The following is a 14,097-nucleotide window of genomic DNA, read 5'->3' on the forward strand; positions in this document are numbered from 1 at the left end:
ATCCCCCTATAAACCCCCGTTCCCATAGACCGATCATGCTGGTTCGCGAACTAGCTCGAATAAGTATAGGTCTACACGTTTAAACCAAATTTCATCAAAACATCGGATCATTTTCGAGTTATTGCGCTAACGCACACATATATATTTAAATATGTATGTGAATCTGAACGAATTGTGTTTTTATGGCCTCTAGGGACTTCAAAACGAAAATAAATCGGTCCCGGGTCCAGGTCTTACCATGAGTACTACGGTAATAGCTTATTCCCTATATGGGAAATTCGCTAAAACGACATAATGACATTGTGTCTCACTGTGTATGAGTTATGTTAATTCATATTATGCTGCAGTTTAACTGGACGTAAGTTCATTATTCATAGTTATTTTGCGTTAAAATAAATAAGTTTTCAAAATTTTATGATATTTCTTCCCAAAATTTATTTAGCTTTAGACAATTATTTTGAACGGAAGTAATTTAAAAAGTAAAGTAAGGATCACCAAAGGAATTGGTTTTATGGAACATGTGTGCTCTTTCTTTTACTTAAATCTTAAATGTATGTACGTAAATTTTAGCATGTTCATGTAATCGAGAATTTATTATTGATTATACTTTTAACTGTCTTATGAAGCTTAAATAACACACTTAGATGGTTTGATTGTTTAAAGAATAAAATTGCTAAACTTAAAATTCTAAAAATGGAAGTGTTTCATACCCGAAGTGTATTTATGGTCACGAGGTTGTGGTTATAAAATAAATATATTTATGTTCTACGCAAATATATATATATTAATTTTTGTATTATAGGTAGAAATGGACAACAATTTCCAACATGTAAGTAACATTGGTCATTTCATAGGGAATGATTTTGTTTAAGGTAAATCACAATCGTACTGTATGGTATAAAATTTATGTAGCAAAGAAAGCGCCGTCAGCCAAGGTGCGGCAACATGAGTACATAACTGTAAGAAGACTGTATCTAAAATTTGAAGGAACTCAACGGATTTCAAATACACATGAATTACGCAAAATCATTGCATACTTGATTCGTGCTATTATAGATAGTTTTCCTACAGTTACCATGACGGGTGTTGGGGTGTTCTTGCATTGATACGCAAATTAGTTGATTCCTACATTTACTTTCTTTCCAGCTCTTATTTTACTTTCCCGCACTCTGATATTTCAACCTAACCACACAAAATAGCGTGCATGTATTTGCGGTGGATATGGCTTAACTTAGCCTAAAACCTGTTGTTGAGTGATATCCATAAATTACAAACCAAAAATGACATTCAGGTTTTGATTCATTATGTTAGTGAAATTTAATTAAGATTTTGATCTATTAATTTTTAAAACAGTGTCATTTGGATTTATATTTCTGTGAAACACTTAAATTTGGGTTTGGATTTATAATTTGTGAAACTGCATGGTAAAATTCGCATTTATATACAATTACCAATTATTAATTTGCTTTAATAATTAGTTGCTTTAATTTTTCTATAGGAAAATTTTTATGTGCAACACGGGCGCAAAGTACCACTTTGCGCACTAGCTACAAAAATAAATATTTCCTACACAATGATGAAACATTAGGTAAATTTTGTTTTATGAGATAATTTGGTAAAGGTAGATTAATAGTCACTAGACAACGGGATTGTTTTCCTTGCCTCCATAAACTTAGAGTAGGAAAAGTCCATTACCATAGTTATCCCTAGAAATATTGAACTTTAAAACACCTATCAAATAATTATAATATCAGCAGTGAATTTCACACTATAATTTGACCCATTATCGACAGCCTATTTGGTCTTAAGCCTAGAATTAGGTAACTTACTTCAAAAAATGGATTATATTCTATTTATTTTATACGAGTTTCCCTTTACCTGTAAAATTGGAAGGGGATCCAAGGACTATTCTCGGATACTCGTTTGTAGATGGCAAAACTATCCGGTCTGGGCGAGTGGAACAGCAGTCTCACATAAGTGATGTCATATGCCTTTCCTGCAAAACAAAACAGATACATTTCAGTCTAACATTTCTATAACAACCCTAATTACAATTTTTATATGGGGGTGCCAACTGGATAAGTGGTACATAACTACATTCTATGATCACCGTGAGTACTGATTTAATCCCTTTTCTTACAATAGGTAAGTGGATAGACATATTTGATCTTTTCCCAATATTAAGTTCACCTCGGTTTTTGATACTAAATTATTTCATGAACATTTTATGTGGCATGGAAATAGTCTTCTTTATCATTAGATTAAAATATACCGCATTCGTTAGAAAATATAATCAAAATAAATCAGTTATATATTCTAGTAATGTAAATAATACAATACCGCAATTTACGTGACAGACCAAATAAGTAAGCTAATTTAATCAGGTATTTATTCACATTAGATCCATCAGATCAATCTAGGTATATAATTAGCTACTTGATTGGGAGCTGATTGGATTTCACTGCCTTTATAGCGAAATTGGTATCACGTCAGAAATACAAATATATATAGTTTGTTCATTTTTCATTCCATTTTTCTAGCTTGGTACTGTTCTTACACTATACATCACACTATAGCTAGAGGGTCGCGGCATTATCACATAGATAAAATCCATTGATATTAAGTGCGCGATAAGGATTTAGTTTAAAAACGTATTGATTGGGCAGAAATATTTCCGTAGCAGTGAGGGATCAGGTTTAAATTTAACGTTAGGTTTTCAGCAATATAAAACCGCCAGCGGATTTGGACTCGCCCTCTTAATCCACTCTTGCATTGGATTCAATTCGTCTAGAGAAATTTATTTTTGGAACAATAAAATGTTTAATTGGTCTAGAGCAAGAACTCACAAACAACCAACCAACCACTTTAAACTACCGTAAGGTAACACCTATTAACCTTACATAACCATACAAAATGTCAAATATCTTGCAATTTATAGTTTTGAAGTGTTCAGTAATTAAATGTTATTTTTATATATTTTTCAGTGGCAATTTTCTACACGAAAGGAACGCATAAAGCTGAAGAAAATATATTAGTCAATATTAAGATTTGTACTTAAAAATAGGAACAGTTTGTGGGCTTTATTTAATTATTGATATTTACTATTCTAATTCTAATAAAGCTGTTTTAAGAACTAAAGCAGATATTTTAAGAAGTGCAGGATGTGGCAATACAATGTTTCCGTTCTTTCACTGTTGCCTGCAATTTAAAAAGGCAACGCGCATGACTGGTCTGTGGAGCGGAATGCGTTGGTTTGACTGAAGGCGGACTGCAAATTCAAGTTTGACAACTTAGAAGAATAGATTATTTATAAAACTTGTTTATGGTCTCTTTTCCAAATCAATCCATGCGTGTAGTTGAGCTAACACAGATCATTATCTATATTTTCACATAGTTTAACATCTAACGAATCGTATAAAAAAATCCTTCTTTACGTTATTCATAGACAATAAACATGCCCTAGTCTTAAGCTCTGAATCATTTTCAAGGTTGTTTAAACAACGATGACGATAAGAAGTTGATTCACACGGAGATTGCGTTAACTTATTAGCCGAGTACAGCTACGCATATTCGCGACTAGGCCGTATTTGTTCAACTCTCAGGATGATGTCCAATCTACGGCTGACCACTTCGTTAGTAACGCTTCACTAGGTTCCTGTAGTCTCATAGCATCTATTACATGCTTATGTTGAATATATCAACCACATCCTAAGCAACTAACTGTTCTTGCATGCAGCTATACCACCATGATATAAATATAGATTAGCTAAACGTATTTTGCAATAACTGTAAGTACAGATTATCATGTGGAAAACACGGAGGGTTTCAAGTGCAAAAAGGTTTTAAAACTAGTTGCAGTTTTAAACAGTGTTATGAGTGTCAAAATTAGTTAGGGTCAAAATATTAATGTAAATGGTCAAATAAAATATGACAAATAAAAATTAAAGACAAAAATTACACACAGAAATAAAAATATAATTTGAATGATTATCAGACAGGCGTTATAAAATGGAAAAGTTAAAATAATCACGGAAGCTTTATTATTATTACCTGCTTAGCATTTATATTTAGGAGATAATCTCTGCGTTTAATCTCCTCAATTCTCTTTAAAATACTTTACACTGATGACTTACACTTTCTCTTGCAGCTGTTTTAGTTAAAAGTTGATAAACGCTAAAAATTCTACTTTTTATTATATTGTATTGTTGTTGTAAGACCACTAAAACGTCTAAAACTGTTAAAATGCTAATTATACATACCTTTTAATATAAAGAAAGAGCGTTGCTTTTTATTTCGATGAAACATATAATTTTAATTTTAATTCAAATTAGACAGATACTCTTGAAAACTTTATCTCGTAGAGTTGGATTATTTAAGTGATAATTATGTAAACCCCGTTTCAAGAACTCGTTGGTATTGCCATTAGTAGGGTGGAAGTATTATTCACTGATCCTCAAGAATATCAAGTGCATACTTAACTTTTTATTCGAGTAAAAACTATCGAAGCATTAAATTCTGTATACATGAATTCCGGTATGCAACGAATGTATACCGTTATTTCTTGGGCGAAATCACAAAATTTGCAATAAATTTTGTTCGTATTTTTTTTAATTACTGTACCATTTTGTTTAAAGTTAAAAGACTAGCATACAAAATTAATCAAAATCTGAAGGGAAATTTTTATAATAATCTCAATTAAAAAATCAAAATTTCTGAAAAATAACTCAAATAATCTGGATATTAAATAGTAGGCTACCAACATACAAAGTTTGGTCTAAATCGTATCAAAGGTGTAGTCTGTAGTTGTGTATATATCTACACAACCATAACTTCAAAAATCAATTTTTGGGGAACCTAAAACGGATCAATTCAAAACTAAATCTCGATAATTTTGACTAAAACAATAATTTTTCATCTCCTATTTAAAGGTAAATACTTAAATGTAAAATTCTTATTCCTCAAACTCTTTTCTGGAAACAATCGCATACAATGCAGCAAAACATGTTTTACACTCGCCCGAATCACGGAGGTAAGCGAGTGTGGCAAACAGCGGGCGGAGGTGCGAAACAAACTTGAGACCTTATAATTTACCGACCGATTGATTTAATAGAGAGCCTTCGGGTTCGATCACGATAAAGACGGCCTCTATAGCACAGCTTCAAACCTGCGAAGTGAGGAGTGTTCGTTTTGAGTGCAAAACTCTCGTTATCTATAGGTGTGTCTTCTACGCCAATGGTATTTTTTACGTGTTGAAAGGGAACGGTCCAAACCCTGGTCTTGTTACTTAATGTCGACCTTATTTTTAGTTATGGATGCATCATTAATTCATAGCCCGATGACAAATGACATCTGAGTCTGAAAAGTTCTCGCATGGAATAAAACCAGCGAACTTCAGACTTGAAGGTGAGCACTATAACCATTCTGCTACCCAAATAAAAAATCTTCTACATAATGTTAAATCTTTGCAATGTGCGTTATCAGACCAAATAGTGATTGTAAAGCACTAGCATGTATTACCTATTGTATTCTAAATGATTTCCAGGAACATTTGTGAATACGTGTAACTAGATGTGCTTGAAAAAAGTTATAATTAGTTCTATCCTTTACAGTATATCCTGTGCATGTGAATTATGGGTACTAGTATCACTTTTCAGATTTAACTATGATTACAAAATGCTGTACATGAATCCACGTTAATTAGTTGACAATGAAAAAATGTTATTTATTTGTGTAAATCATCGATTTAACTGGAAATGAAAAAACACAGTTACAGTAAAAAATCCCTTCACACGATATTTTAAATTATTTCTTATGAAATTCAAACCGTTTAACTTACAATAAATTCCCGATGAAACTCAACAAATTACTTGATCGAAAATGTATAAATGACCAAATGAAGAATCAATCAGATACATAAATTCTCAGATGGTGAAGCATAAGAATCAGAGTTAGGATATGAGTTCTTGAGTTCTGATGTTACAGTACTGTAGCAGAGTTTCAACAGCTGTTCGCTTCCAAAACAACATTAGTAGAGACTGCTGAGAATAACCCAGACGTTCCGAGACTCGTACAAAGGATTGCAGGCTTTTGACGGAGAACCCCTTCGCAGAGAGAAAATAATTGAGTTGAATCAACCATTTAAAAAATACGGTAAAGATCGCGATCACTGTTTTAAAAGTTGTGGATGTCTTAAACGTTTCAAATTACCTTTGTAGAGTTTTAATTGTTTAACTGTTGCGTAGGTTTAATGATAACAATTATTGTAATAAATTATAATTTTTTGAGCGAGTAAAATAGTTTTTAATGGGTGCTTTGGTCAAAAACAATATTATATAATCCAACAATTTACCTTTACCTGAATATACAAAAATACATTTTACAAGTGTTATTTTACGTATTTTAATACTTTCATGCAAGTCAGTAACATGTACGATGCTGGTCAAGAAGTTATTTAATTTACCTTACTAATAAATATTTCACGGATAAATGCTTTGCAAAAATACAAATGTGACCCATTGGTGTTTAGGTGTTACATTTTACGTAGAAAAAGAACTAACAATAACTGTGAGTTCATTTTCAAATAACACTTTCTATAAATAGGTGTATAAGTCAAATGTGCAGACCGCAAAACGTGAGTTTGAAAACAATCAAGTACGATCTGTTACATTTCTTCCACGAAATTGATGGTTCGATGCAGCAAAAACGACCACAAAGTTGTAACTTAATTAAACATACTCCCTTTTGCCAGAGCCTAAATTGCTCTCGAAACTACAGGCTGGTTTCAACAATGCTCACATTTCCACGATAACAAGAAAATTTAAATCACGTTATACCTGAAGTTTACCTTGCACAAATAGCAACATTTTACAGGACTCTGTTTACTAGCTCAGCAGAGGCGCGATTCCAATGAAACCTTATAATTTCCCCGCCGATTGATTTAATACAGAGCCTTCGGGCTTGGCACCTTGACCTTCAAATGGTATTGTGACCATTATGTTTGAGTTGGGTGAAAGGGTGCTCCAAACTTTAAACCTTACAATTTATTCTAAACGTTAAACTCCATTATGTGGCTAACAAAAATCTAATGTATTGACTTTACTGTCAAGTTTTTGTTTATTTTCGACCATTTATACGTTTGCTGCATGTTGAGGATGACAGTGATATAATGATCGTATATTGTAAATTTTAGCGAATTTCCCTATAGGGAAGTAGCTATTACCGTAGGTCTCATGGTAAGACTTAGGCCCGGGACCGATTAACTTTTTCATTTTGATGTCCCCAGAGGCCAAAAACACCACTCGTTCAAATTTTTATATATGTATATACATTACATTGTATATACATTATATATATATGTGTGTGTGTGTGTGTGTGTGTGTGTGTCCGTGAACACGATAACTTGAGTATTTCTTATCCGATTTTGATGAAATTTGGTTTGAAGGTGTAAGGCGGGATAAACTTGAATGAGTTCGCGATCCAGCATGATCGGACCATGGGAACAGGGTTTTATGGGGTAAAAATTGGTTTTTCTCACTTTTGACCCTCAAAACACAAAATTTCCCAATTTTTCTCTAAACCTTCTTAAAGAGCTTACAAAAACAAACAATTCAGTATATCAAAGTGTTTTTGTACGGTTATTGGCTACGGAGAAAACTAAAAAAATGGTAAATTATAAATTCCCATGTTATTCTTATGGAGAATATTGTAAAATGTCGTAGTTTGCTTGTTTATGGATATATTTTGATCAAACTTGGCAAATATATTCATTTTATACTAAGCAATAATTATTTTACTTGAAACACACACTTTATTAGTTTCCTTGTAGCAGCAAACCTAGGTACTCGTTAAACCTAATGTTATTTAAATAGATCAATTGAAAATCAATTCAGCCAAATGGAAATTAGCTTAGGCGTCAGGTTTGCTGCGGCGGGGGTATTTTTGTTTAACATAGCCTAGCTTATTCATTAGGATTTTACTTGTCGCTATCAACAAATGTTGAAACACGTATTTTTGATGTATCTACACTTAAACTTTTACAATAAACATTCACAAAACTGTAAATATTAATATTTACAACATGTTAAAAGGATGAAATATTTTAACCATTCACGCCATCATTAATTGACGCCAGCTGGATATTCATGTAATATATGTTTTAACCTGCCCTGAGCTCTTTGTGAATCAATCAATTTGATAATTTAGCCCAAACTGTTATATTTAATTAATATAACGTATATTTAATTCAAATCAAATAAAAAAATAACAGCCTAATAAACAAACTTTGTTCATATTTATTTTAACAGAAGTATTTACATTCAGTGAGCTTCAGCCCTTTTCCTTTGCCTCAGAGTCTCAACACAACCAAGTAACTTTTGGGACTCAAGATCAGATATGAGATCCTTATTGCCTAATTGCCCATTATGTTTATGTAAAAAGAGATTTACAAGCGCATATATCAACGCAAAAGCTCTAAAGAGAGCGAAACACTGGTCGGAGCATAAAACATCGACCTAAATCATTTTCCAATGAATACAAACTTTACTCGTTTATCAACCTTTTAGCGTTCCTCTTTTACGATCGAAACCTTACAAAACGTCTGGAATAAAGTCATTTCACCAACCTCTAAGTGCCCGTATCAACTACTTTACATGCTGGTTAAGAATCTATCAGAACTTTATAAGTGGGGTATAGCATGGTTCTAGGGTTATAACATAAACTAACATCAGGTACATTTTTATACTTTTTCGTGTATATATATGCCTGTGGCATTTATATTATTTGTATCTCGTAAGGCAAGGGTCAAACCCTAATCTTAGGGCCTATTACTATCTATGTTTGACCTTTTTGTTGAATAGTATCATTGATTGATAGGCCAACGACAAATGACATCTGGGACTGGAAACGATCTCGATTGAAACAGCAACCTTCAGATCACTATAACCACTTGGGCTACCATATAGAGTAAAAATTTGATGCAGGAAGATCATTCTCAACTTTCCCCACAAATAGCTGCGGGAGGAGGGGGCAAAAGGGGACCAATGTGAACGAGAATTTACACGAACGATCTCCTGAACTCGAACATCAGCGGGAATGCTGCACGACGTCCAAATGTCATGACGTCCGACGATATAAGTCAGTGTCACTACGACCAAAATATCATTTTTGAGCTGTCTCACAAAGTCCAATATAACCTATTCGACTGTTGCGCGACGTCCAAATTTCATGATTTCCAAGGATATAAGTCAGTGTCACTACGTCCAAAATATCATTTTTGAGCTGTCTCACGAATGCCAATATAACCTATTCGACTGTTGCGCGACGTCCAAATTTCATGATTTCCAAGGATATAAGTCAGTATCAATACGTCCAAAATATCATTTTTGAAGTGTCTCACGACGTCCAATATAACGTATTCGGATGTTGCACGACGTCAAAATGTCATGATTTACAAGGATATATGTCAGTGTCAATACGTCCAAAATATCATTTTTGAAGTGTCTCACGACGTCCAATATAACGTATTCGGATGTTGCACGACGTCAAAATGTCATGATTTACAAGGATATATGTCAGTGTCAATACGTCCAAAATATCATTTTTGAAGTGTCTCACGACGTCCAATATAATCTATTCGACTTTTGCACGACGTTCAAATCTCATAAGTACAGTAACTGAAAAAAACATAGTCTTTCTACAAGCTTTGGACGTCAACGGATTGGTCGTCGTGCAACAGCGCACTTTATACTCTTAAAAACTTAGCAGTAGCACTACGTCCAAAGACTGCCAGTTGCACGCAACGGTTGCACGACGTCCAAAAGCTCAGCGCTGTCTCACGACGCCCAGAGCTCCTGCTAGGTTAGGTTAGGTATGCACTACATTCGGTAAAACAGTGTTCACAGTGCGACAGAGTGAGCTTTTGGGCGTCGTGCAACAGGCAGAGGCTTTGGACATGGTGCAACTGCTACTTTTTTTAAGAATGTAAAGTGCGCTGTTTCACTACGACCAATCTCATAACGTTCAGAACTAGTAGAAAGAATATGTTTATTGCAGTTACTGTAATTTTGGACATGATGATACTTGAACGTCGTGCAACAGTCAAATATTGTATATTGGACATCGTGACACTGCCTTATATCATTGGACGTCGTGCAATGCATCAAAATCATCCAGTATTTTCACCGGTTCAAGGACATGCCCAATACCCGAAGATCAAGAAGTGAAACTGAACCACATAGAGGCTCATTTTAAATCACATTCTGTTATTTATACATTTTTATGCAAGCCTTTTTTATGCAATTGAATCTTCAATCCAACATTCTTGCACAACCTACCTCGAGAGTCCTTTCTTCATTCTGTGGTAAAAGTAAACCTGAAATTAAGATTTCTCACATTTTCCATTTGATGCTTGGAATTCCACCAAAGGAACAATGCCGCTGGTCCGTCGTTCCGTCACCGACAGACCACAGTCCGTCGTTCCATGTCCAAGATTTATCTCTTCTGTTGACAATTGGCCATTCACTGTTGTCGTGGAGACCGACTGTCTCTCCATTACAGCCGCGTTCTCAAGGGGTATAATTTGTGGACGATTAATTCCTCAGCGGTCTGATCACTGGCCTGATAAGCCACAGATGGAGAAAGATAAGTCGAGATCTAAGTGGAACTGGACAACAAGTGCACATAACTCTGGGGCGGTTGCATAAAGATTCGTTTTAATAACAGGTCCAAGAAACTAATTTTTGAGGTTCTCTTGTTATCCACTTTTTAGGGGTACAAATCGCGAGATTTGATCGGGTTCCGATTTTCCACCAGGATGGTTTACTTTCGGTGTCCACTTTTCTTTTTTTGTTTCGTAACACAGCATTTGCTTGTCAAAATTTGCCTCACCCATTAACTTATCTTGAAGCCTACTAAATAGACCGTTTTTTTTTCTAACCCCGTACTCACCAATGGATGTTATCGTGATAATGCCCCCTTCTGAGGGCCCGGGCCAATTTTCGGCATCTACCTGAAGTTTCGGGTCCCATTACCGAAAGGTGGGCCTTATAACCTGAAATAATGTGCAAGAATAGTTCCGAGCTAGAACATAGCGTCCTAGGATAACCTGTTAGGTGGGACGATAAATCAATCAATCAATCAATCAAATAGTTTTTGATCATTTTGGAATAACAATATATTCCATTCACGAGTTAAAGGAGGTTAACATAAATCAAATATGTAATCACTCGTAATATTGACTTAATTTACCTCACATCGTAGAAGGTCCGAACGCCTTTAACAATATGTTGTAGGATGGAAAGTGTAAATATTTTTCTAAACCCTGTTATCTCAGTCGACCAAACTAAGTGGTCAGTTTCAACGTCTTGTTCAGCGTTCATGCTAAACAAACCCGTCCTCAATGTTTTATTCAGTGACGCTACTCACATATTATAATACTTTTGGACCAAAACACCATTTTGTTTTCTCTCTATTACTGGAAAAACTCTTGTTAGAAAAAAATTACCCGCCGAAAAAACGTACGAAAACTGGAAAGATTTTGTTAGTTAGTTTAATACTAACAACATCTAGAGATAGTTGTTTGAATTTTTTTTTATATCGTCACGAGTTTTTTAAATGTTTTAAATACTGTGACGCATTTGTTACACGTTTGAGAGCATTGGTATGAGTCCATCCTATAGAAATAAAGTGGTTATGAAAAATAGAGTAGGTTTTAAAAAATAGTGCAAATAATAGAAAATCATAGCATTTTCAATTAATTTTCTGAAAATAATCAACACAATGACTTTTTGGAAGCAGTTTAAATGTTCTCCCCGATACAGTTCTAATTTGTATGGGATTTACAGAAATTACAAATAAATTCAGTGGGTTACTCCTAAAATCGTGTTTTATGTGAACGTACGAAGAAGATTAACTTTTTAATGACCTTTCTCGTTAAATGGACATACATTTTGCAAAGTAAAAAGATATCACAAACCAATTAACACACATAAGCAGTATGTTTGTGTTTAAATACAGCCTAGAGTGGGTTGGATGAATCTGCAAATGGCTGACTAGCAGTTAATGATTATTTGCCTTACAACTACAACAGATGCTCTGACTTCGCCATCTCTCATTCCCCTTTCACGTTCTCCATCCTCACAACCCCCACCCCTTCCCCCCCTCTTTAAGAGAACCACTTGACGTCACTAATTATTATAACTCTTGAGATTTGTCATCTTGTATTTTGACTGGAGTACCCAAGATTGGAGTTAGGCTATTGTTTTAATCATGTTTAACAGGGAAATAACAACAGACAAAATCACAGGTAGGATAGTAAGCCTCCCGCGTATTATGGGAGCTCTATAATGCTGGGATGGTTGAAAATTAGAAATGAAATGAATAAATTCAGTAAATCCACTTATAGTATAATGCTATTAGTTTGGATTTATGCAAGGGATTTTTCAAGAGTTGCACCAACCCATATCGGCACGCAAGTTATATCATCCAGGTAAACCGTATGATATAACTTGTTTACATAATACACAACACATATGGTATTTTGCGTTGTGTTGGGTTAAAATGTGAAAGATTATTCCAATGTATCAATAAATATCGGATTTTTAACATTATTTTATCATAGGCTTATTTGATCGAAATTTAGATTATATTTAGATACCATACATTAGGGTGCGTATTTTGAGACCAGACGAATGAAGGGTGAGTGTTGACTAATGAAATTCACTGTTAATGAAAACAGGTGGTTCTTTATATTGTGGACCATATGATCAAAGTCAGCTGGGTTCAATTTCAAACGATCAAAAAAACCAATGATCTTCCTTATGATCGGCATCCGTCTGATGCAATATCTGAAGAAAACACATTTATCCATCACTTCTGCAGAAACCACATTTATCCGTCACTTCTGAAGAAAACACATTTGTCCATAACTACTGCAGAAACCCCATTTATTCATCACTTCTGCAGAAACTCCAATTATGCGTCAATTCTGCAGAAAATACATTAATCTACAGCTTCTGCAAAAATCCCATTTGCCTGTCACTTCTGAAGAAAGCCCATTTATCCATCGCTTCTGCAGAAACCCCATCAATCCCTCACTTCTGCAGAAAACCCATTTATCCACAACTTCTGCAGAAACCACATTTATCCGTAATTTTTCAGAGAACACATCCATCCATAACGTCTGCAGAAACTCGCTTAGCCTGCAGAAAACCTCTGGTTGTACCTAAGTGTATACAAACACCCCCACGTGTTAAAACTCTCGACAAGTATCTCCAATACACTAGATAATGATAGTTTCCCCAAGACGGCTATCTCGATGACTCACTTGCTATTACAGCAGATTCAACGCTCGAGGCAGAAGGCTCTGAACACTCGATTGGCCGCACCGCCTCCCATAACGGCCAGCCTTGTGATATATCAACAGCGGGGGAGGATCCGATGCCTGCGGAACACTTTGTAGAATACATTACAACACTATACATTGTCTCAAGATCACTAGGCTCTGGAAAAGTTAGCCATTAGTGCTATAGATCTATGTGTGGAAGAAACACGAGGAGTGTCTGAGACAATGTTTGTGAGGTCCAAAGTTGTATTGGAATCGACTAGTCCTAAGATCACTGGGTTACAGAAATTATAGCCATTAGTGATAAAGCTAAAGAGTTTTATGTAGAAGAAAACGTTGGTATTCCTGAGAGAATGTTTGCCAAGTTTTCGAAAGTTTTGATATTAAAATTGATTGTATCTTAGGACAATAGTCCTAAGATAGATTCCAGAAAACTTTAGCCATCAGTGGTGAAGCTAGTGATTTTTGTGTAAAAGAAACTATCGGAACTTCTGAGAGAATTTTCGCGACGTCGTAAAAAGTTTGATTTAGAATCAAGTAAAAGGTTCCAGAAAAGTTAGACTAGGGAGATTTTGAAGAATAAAAGTGTGGCATTTCTGAGGGTTTATGCGACGTCATTCACAGTGTCATTTGGAATTACGTATTTTTTGTCTTAAGATCACAAGGCTCTAAAAAATTAGCCATTGGTGGTAAAATTAGAGATTTGTATGTGGAAGAAACACGTAGAATTTCTGAGAGAATGTTTGCGACGTATTCAA

At 34.7% G+C, this 14,097-nt stretch overlaps 1 protein-coding gene across 1 annotated transcript in view; it reads right to left on the bottom strand.

Annotated features, from left to right (window-relative positions):
- Positions 1–14,097, bottom strand: part of LOC128993807 (laminin subunit gamma-1-like) — a 211,493-nt gene that overhangs the window by 123,841 nt on the left and 73,555 nt on the right. The window contains exon 3 of the mRNA XM_054417822.1: positions 1,879–1,996. Coding sequence (XP_054273797.1) covers positions 1,879–1,996 — 118 coding nt within the window. The remainder of the gene's footprint in view (positions 1–1,878; positions 1,997–14,097) is intronic.

Source organism: Macrosteles quadrilineatus, unplaced genomic scaffold (assembly GCF_028750875.1).
Source record: "Macrosteles quadrilineatus isolate MER2022 unplaced genomic scaffold, UCM_ALF_1.0 Scaffold_5__1_contigs__length_97177068, whole genome shotgun sequence".
Classification (NCBI taxonomy): Eukaryota; Metazoa; Arthropoda; class Insecta; order Hemiptera; family Cicadellidae; genus Macrosteles; species Macrosteles quadrilineatus.